At 40.0% G+C, this 8,267-nt stretch overlaps 1 protein-coding gene across 4 annotated transcripts; it reads right to left on the bottom strand.

Annotated features, from left to right (window-relative positions):
- Positions 1-2,507: 2,507 nt before the first annotated feature.
- On the bottom strand, positions 2,508-8,267 carry LOC122407781 (torso-like protein). Of its 4 annotated transcripts, none has more exons than XR_006260277.1 (3): positions 7,187-8,267; positions 3,444-3,626; positions 2,508-2,914 (listed from the first exon to the last, which is right to left on the bottom strand). XR_006260277.1 is itself a non-coding variant. In XM_043414203.1 (3 exons), the coding sequence occupies exons 2-3, from the start codon at positions 6,009-6,011 to the stop codon at positions 4,723-4,725; spliced, it is 1,047 nt and encodes a 348-aa protein (XP_043270138.1). In that variant the 5' UTR covers positions 6,012-7,399; positions 7,763-8,267; the 3' UTR covers positions 4,407-4,722. The 4 variants fall into 4 exon arrangements, 2 of the variants coding, with proteins under 2 accessions (XP_043270138.1, XP_043270137.1); XR_006260276.1 differs by having other exon boundaries at positions 8,074-8,267; XM_043414203.1 differs by lacking the exons at positions 2,508-2,914; positions 3,444-3,626 and adding an exon at positions 4,407-5,136 and having other exon boundaries at positions 5,379-7,399; positions 7,763-8,267.

Raw genomic sequence — 8,267 nt, 5'->3', positions numbered from 1 at the left:
GAAGATTTCACACGGGCGACGCGATTCTTCTCGGTTTTCAGGGATTCCGAATTCGAATTTTCATTCTCTCACGTCCAGCAGCGCGCACATTAAAAGCGCATCCCAATAACATAATTCCGGGTATATTTGATACGCTTACGACAAAAATTTCACGGATGGTTCGCGTCCGTAAAATGTTTCCCGCGCTCATCCAGGCTGTTCGGGGAATCGTGTGATTCTCCTCGTGAACGAATGCTTTTTTTGGACCGCGAAGGAGAACGCGAAACAAGATGGAAAGTCGATTTCGCGAGTTGGACATAAAATCCTTTCTGTCACGTCAATAAGATCCGACAGCGTTATAAGCACGCGAGTCGTCGCGGCACAACCAATCTCAAATATATTTGAACGTGGAGAAATATATATATATATATATAATAAAAGAGAGGCAAAATGCCGACGGGACATTCGAAGCGTGTGGCAACCGCTTAAACGACCCGGCTGCTTAATGTCCCCGTGCGCGAGCATATCGCGTGATTTATGATGGATGTAAATAGCTAAACGAAAGGTTTATCCATGAAAGAGAAGAAGAAGTAGAGGAAGAAGGCACCGAATACGAGGAGGAGAAAAATAAGGAGAACATAAAATGCGAGAGAAGTGAAAATAAAAAATTTCGAGGGAGACGAAAAATGAAAAAAAAAAAAAAAGGCAGAAAAACATCGGAGCAACACAACTATACGGAGACTGAGACCGCTCGCGACGCCGCGCGCGGATTCCAGCGGTGTCGTAAGATTTACGATAATGGCAGAGATATATACTCACGAGTGAGCCCCCGTGAGATTTATTGGCCCACGATCGAATGAAAACGCGAAGCCTCGTTAGTTTCGTTTTGAGTTAGGTAGTCGATATGGATGTCAGTCGCAATTCGTTTCCTTGCCTAATTATAAAAGCCCCGGTTCCCCGGCCACTGGAATAAGACGCCGTTCGGAACGAGCAGGAAACTCAAAATTGTAACCTCAAACAAAGTACAGCGGTGATAAACAGTGTTGCTAGGAGACAAAGAATTTTATAAGCAATGGACGGACACCGCGGGTCCGAGTTCAATTCGACAGAGGAGGGCGTTTTCCTCTCGGACCGATAATTCTCGAGATATCGACTAATTGGTGCATCGGAGACGAAGATGCCAAAAATATAATGTAAGAACCGCGCGGTTTAGGTACACAATAATTTGGATATTTTTTCTGGCATGTTGCACGCCGTTAAAGATGAAGTCACTACGGGAGATGAATGAGCGACGTCGTTTCAACTTTATCGAAGCATTGAACGAGGGAGAGAAAAAACGGCGCGTCCGCGCGCCGCATATTGCTCTCGCACAGGGACACGCAGAGACACCCCGTGCAGATTTTATAAATTATTCAACTTCAGCAAGCAAAGGACGCGGAGGATACGACTAGGCGTGGGCAAGAAATTAAATTCACCCCGCGGCTCGCTCGCAACCGCGGAAAACTTCCTACGCTATTTTTCTATATTTTTCCCTCATTTTTATTTACTTTTTCATCAGCCTTATTATTAATGTCCCGCGTTAATTACCAGCGTGAACGAAAAAGTTTCAACGCCAAACTTTTTTCGTTTCGGTAAAATAATTAATTAGCCCCCGCAGATCTCGTTTAAAAAGTCCAGCGGCCTGCATTTGCCAACGAGAAAATATTCTCAATGCCGAATTATTTTAAAGCGCAATAATTTTTTTAAGTTTTCTCAGATCGAAATACGAATTTAATTCCGAACAACTCTGGCTATTAAAAATTGACCTTTTTCACCGATTCTCCCCCCCCCCCCCCCCCCCCCCCCTCGCGACGTTCCACTTCATTTCCGTTGGTTAATCTCGTCTATGGAAAATAAACGTTTTTACATGTTGAAAGAAAACGAGTTTTACGGCCGTCGAATCTCGTCTGGTGAGAAAAATATTTCGTTATATCTTCATACACATGAACGACCGGTACACGCGTAGATTCGAGTTGTTCGGAGTACGTCCGGAGTACTGAAACCATGAGACTGTGAAATATCAAAGAATATATATATTTTTTCTATTTTCGTGATTTTTTTTATACTCCTCTTTCATTTCTTTCATTTTTTTTATCGAAAATGACACCGCTGGAAATTTTAATACGCGAGACTTTCGCCTCAGCACACCATCCCGACTAAACATAATCTCGTAATTCTCATATACAATGTTCATAAATTTACGGATCGTTGTGTGATTCGAATGGTCAAGGACCCGTCGAGAAATCAAACGATCGAGCTTTCGCGATACCAAACAGGTCTCTCGCTTTCTCTCTTTCCCTCTTTCACTCTTAGCCTCGATAGCTTCTTTCGACAAACAAAAATGACAGATAGATAGAGAAATAATCGATAACCCGATTTGTGAGTCTCTCCTCCCCTACATTCTCGATCCTATTCAATACCATAAATTACAGAAGCTTAGAATATTATTCACGCTCACAAACTCTCGATGAAGGATCTTCATTCATTAGTGGGCGTCTGCGTGATCAAATTTTGTCATTCAATTTCATTGCTCGGTAGTCTTGTCAAAAAGTTCTCAAAAATGATTTTTAGTATTTTTTCAAATGTATAAAGATCGTTTATAAATACTCATAAGGATTTGAGTTATTTATGGTTTTTGTAAGGATCTGGGGAAAGAATTTGTGTCTTCGATAATTGCAAAACGCTACTTGGAAGTGATAAACGGTGTCAGCAGAGTTTGTTAAATGTGTGGTAATAGATTGAAGAGTCAATTGGTCAACGAACGAAGTTGTCAATAACTTATTCTCTATTTTGATGACTTGGCGGCATTTCGTACGTGGGTGGCTGTGGGCATTCGCGTGCACATTCGAGAGCTTTCAGAGCCGAAATTTACGTACTGCGAGGGCTGAGCCGCCTTCTGAAAAACGAGTTCTCGTAAGCAATAACGAATCGAATCGACGACAAAACAGAAACAAAAAAACTTAAAATTTAATACAAAATTGTATGTCGAGATAAAACAGCCGCGATGAATCATATTATAAGTCGAAATTATTCATTTAATAATAGTGAGAAAATCCTTTTACAAATCCCAGCAAAATTCGATTTCGCACGAATGAAAATTTCTCCCATAAATATTCATGCGGATACTCGACTAGAAAAAAGAAACAATCCTCACTTAATACTCGCTTTTTTCAAATCATTTCGTTTTTTGCATATAAATGCAAAAAGTAATCTCCCCAATAAATAAAAGCGCACGATCTTATCGCCACGAGTTTCTACAACAAAATAGCAATTTGCATTTTGTTATTCTTTTTCACAAGTGTTTAACGCGAGTGACACGCAACTTTCTGGACATTGGAAAATTTCATAAAATCCCCTGAATCATTGCCGATTTGACTCTTGCCTGTTTCTTCGTCGTTAGCCACAATAATTATAATCGTTCTTACCGTATATATGGCCAATCGAATTCCGCTCCCATACACGTCGACGTGCAACGTACACTCGAGTACACCGACGATACGATCCGAAGGCTTGGACCGTTACGAGACTACAAATAACGCATTTTTCACTTCAACGTCGTAAATCGTCCCAGGCATCGACCCAATAATCCATAGAGACCAAGTTGGGACCTGAAAGATTAAAAAAGGAGTGAAAAGTCGAGTCAGCTCGTATCTGTAAAGAAAATAGACGTCATTCGATCGAATTATTTCTTCGTAAAGAGTAGCGTCGGACGTCATGCTATGTCGCTTAACACAAAAATGCTCAAATCGAGAACCACTTGAACGGGGCGCAGCTGTTCCCCAAATAACCAATTTATATCTATCCACTAAGTAAATTGACGCATTAGAAAAACTGACTTAGTTTACACCGGAGCGCTTGATCCCGATAACACCAGGCGATAAAGAAAGCATTATTAGACGCAAAGCGCGCAAGTGTATATCTTCCCATGTTGAGGAACACATTGAGTATTGACTCTAACTCACCTTGGAATACACGTGTTTCAACAATTTTCTATTTTGACGTTTCAATTATTCTACAACGGTTACTACTGGAAAAATTTCCAAGAATTAATTTGAATAATTTAATGCTAAAATAATATTCAACACGCCATCATCCGGCAGGCAGACGGATGCTCAAGAACGCCAGAAAGTCATCGAAAGACCGCCGAAGGTGACATCGAAAAAAAATGCGAGAAACACTAAAACTAGTCTGTACGTTAGAAAATATTTAAGTTCTGCAAGGACCGCCTTAAACGTGAGCGAAAACGACATAACTTGGAAAAATGAAGTGTAAACACGGGCATCTTTTTTCAAAGTAGTCATGGTGGTCACGAGCGGTCAGCAAACGCATGAAACAATGTCGCATTGCGAATGTAATGATATGGTAGTCGGTATCACACCATTATTCTATTCGTTGAAAACGTTTATTTTTGCATCTTATCACTTATTTCATAATCATACATACGATCATGTCGAATAATTGCTAAAAACCACGTCCAGCGATAATATTTATATTCTCACAATGGTCGAGCATAATTTGTTCGCCGTTCTGGCAAACATTCCGCATGAATTATTTGGGAAAATCAACTGCATGTTCGCGGTCAAACGCATATATAATAAACAAGTTTCGCCCGTGCAAGGGCAGTGCGGAGAGATTAAAGAAAATCAAGTAAACTGGACAAACTCCTGTACAAAACTCCGAATACGAATGTGTCGATGGTCATTTTTATTTCGAGAGATAGGTGATTACATATTTGATCAATGAAGAAATGTAAAAGTTAAACCATTCTCGAAGAGTAGAATTTCGGAAGGCGGCTGACAAGTATTTCAGTTCCATTCGGAGAAGAGCCCGATCATCGAACTTTCTATAAAATCGTATCAATAATTTATCATTTCTAATAATGTTCAGGAGACTCGAGTGCGGCTCCGTAGTCGCGATGCTCCAGGATGATGTCTTTAGTCTCTCCGTTACCCACTTCTCAAAGGATGCATCTCCACTCGCCGATTGTATTCTCCCAACGTGCGAGACGACAGGAGAGGAAAAATACCAATTTTTTTCGATTGTATCTAAGTCGTATATACTTTTTTTTTCAATTACTTTTTTCACCATTTCAAATTCCGGAGCACGGTAAACGAAGACCTGAGAGAAAGATACGAATGATAAGTGACTCAAATGAATATTTCTCACTACGACTTTGGATCAAGAAATCGTGTCTTGTCGAATCGACAGATGCCATTATGCAACCACGATTTGTTGATCAAATTTTGTAAACCTTCAACTTTATTGGATATATAACAAGAAAAATATGACATTTCGAGTTTCTAATAAAAGTTTATATGCAGTCAACGTAATAAACGAATGAAAATGGACGAATTCCTTACTTGATAGAGGGCATCACCAGTAGAGTAAGAAGAGATATAATGCGTGCCAAATCTCTTAATAAATTCGAAAGTACTGGCTGTATCATTTATGAAGACACGTTCAGTTCCGGTGGCCGCATCGGCGTCCAGTTCGACTGCACTAGGTTCGAACGCTAATTGATTGTCGCTTGAACGGATTATCTTAAGCAAAATGTAGCGATAATCATCTTGGACGAAGAATTCATTTATACCGAATATCCTGGCGATCGTGGATTTCGACCAATCTAGTTGAAAAGCGCGCCAAGGTTCCTTTATGCCCTCGAACACGAAGCCGTTAAAAACCTCCTGCATCAATTGTTCAGCCTTGGTACAAAATGCGACTTGAATATTAGCAGAGACCATAACGGATGATCCACCGAACCGTATCACATTAATTGTCGATGGGGGGGGTTTAAAAATCGTAGAGCCCGATTCACGATAAATCCGCGCATCTGTGACGTTCTTGAGCATGAATCTGATGCTCAAGTTTTCAAAAAAATGTCCATAACGCTTCAATAAATTAATCGATTCACCTATTCGCGGCTTTTGTGCATTCGCACCTCCGACGGTAATTATTATCGCCAATGCGGCGAGCAACAGGCCACGATTCCACATTTTCCCCGTTTATTCTCAATCTTTCCAACTGTGCCTTTTTCAAATCACCCGAAGCTCTAATTTCGCAGAATTTAAGAAAATCTTACTTTCTCCAGTGAGCGGTGTCTTAGCTACGCGAGAACTAAAATATTATGCCGTCTTCAGGGGACTTTATGAGGTATTTATACCGAGCACTTTTCTGCGATGCCTTAGAATAAAATTATTTTTTTCAAGTTTGTTTGCGATGGGCAAACTATGATACTCAAAACAATGGGAATTCGTAAACATCAGAACACATCATCGGGGCGAGGACGATGCCTGAAATAATTCATCAGTTATCTCGCAAAATAAATTAACGCAATGAAGATACTACTGGCTCAACGCGTACACGTGTAGGAAAATGTATTTAATGGTAAACACACACAGGTGGTCACATCTAAACTAACTGAGCTACCGACGACTCCCACACAAGTCAAGAATCAAAAAATACGAAAAAATATTCCGCTTCAGTGAACACATTGAGTATCGACTCGAACTGGCTTTACGAGATGCTTGTTTCATAAATTTGCTATTTTTTTCACATTTGAATTTTTCTCAAACGGGGTTCATGACTGTCGCTGAAAAAAATAAATCAAAAGATTAGACTTTCCGCAGGAAATTGATATCGTTGCATCGGAGCCCAGAGCTGAGGTGATGCCGGAGAAGCACCTTTGGCGATCATGCACGAGTGTTGGCATCTCACCAACCAAGGGAGTTAGTCAGGGATTGTTTATATCAGTGAGATTATTCTACAAATTCCCTTTGCTCTAGGGAATGCGTCACAATGTGAAATAAGTCAGCTCCAGCTGCACGCAGGGTAGAACAGAAGCAAAGGCGGAGTTAGGGAAATAGTTAGAAAAAGGGAGATGGGAGCAAAAAGCGGAAGGACCCTGAGTTTTCGTAGTAGAAATCAGGTCCAACGATTTATTGGAAGCTCCAAGAGACGATCGCATGGCTTTATGAATATGAATCGGTAAAGAAAATGTTGGAAAAAGTACTTGATGGTACTTGACGTACTTTGCTTGGGAAGGAGGTGAACAATGCAAACTGAATGTGACAAGTTTTGATGATAAAAGAACAGGCGATGAGGTTTTATGACGTGCAATGATGTTCGCACATTGATAAATATATCTCTGAAATCATCTGCTACTACCAACATTTTAAGCTGCGCAGACTGGCACAGGGCTTGTTATCGGGGACTGTGTCCGAACAGGGGAATTCCTTGCTGCCCAAAACTCCACCAATGGATCTTTGCTCGCTGCTTGAATCCTTCCAACTGAACGGCATAGGTAAGAGGAAGATATCTGTTCCGTTGATCCTTGTTTCATCTTTCTAACGTTCTTGATGCATATTTTCTTTAAAAAGAATGGCTGGCAGAAAAACAATAAGTAAATGTATACCCGAGTAACATGCTCAAAATAACAACTGAATACAAAAGACCAAACGATGGAACTTCTAGAAAATAGTTGTGGTGCCAATGGAAACAGCGTTCTTCGGGGTACCATCTTATGAACTCAAAATTTTTTAAGTTAAAATTTTTCAACAAGATGTAACCGACGCAGAGGAAAGTTTCAACTAATGCAACTTTGTTGGGAAGTAGTCTAAAACTTTTGATCTCAATCAGCTAAACACTCTTAAATTTTACAGCTCTTACTTCGCTACACTTCTGCTTCAATTAGATACTGACTCACTCGTATCTTTGTCTCATTGAAATTAATTATAACTCCTCTTACCTGATAAAGGAAATCTCCAGCAGTGAAAGAAGACATAATACACGTGCCGAATTTGCTAATGAAACTATCAGCGCTGGCGGTATCATTTTTATTATACGATGCCGCTTTCGATATACAACAAGTTACCGATAATTCATCAGAAGAAATCATTCTTCTATTAACACTTGTGAAGTATACGAATCATCTTACCAAAACACAATGTGCGCAAATTCAAGAGACAGGAAAAAATACTTAACTTTACAATTGATTGAATATTGACGAAACGTTATTATTCGACTTAATTGTTCTCACATTTGTTAATCGTTGCTTACCTTCAATACGGGGGCGACGACGTCGTTTCGTTCCTGTATATCTTCGATCTTGGAATGATTATCTCAAGTTCACGATCCATTTTCATACGGAGCCTACGGAGCCAATTGAAATACCAAAATAAATTCACGTTAAACGCTACACTGCTCTAATAAACTGATAACACTCCAGAAAGAAACTACAATTAAAAGGTTCA

Source organism: Venturia canescens, chromosome 3, assembly GCF_019457755.1.
Source record: "Venturia canescens isolate UGA chromosome 3, ASM1945775v1, whole genome shotgun sequence".
NCBI classification, from domain to species: domain Eukaryota; kingdom Metazoa; phylum Arthropoda; class Insecta; order Hymenoptera; family Ichneumonidae; genus Venturia; species Venturia canescens.
The sequence above is the reverse complement of the archived record's forward strand: the minus strand, read 5'-3'. Positions and strand labels throughout refer to the sequence as shown.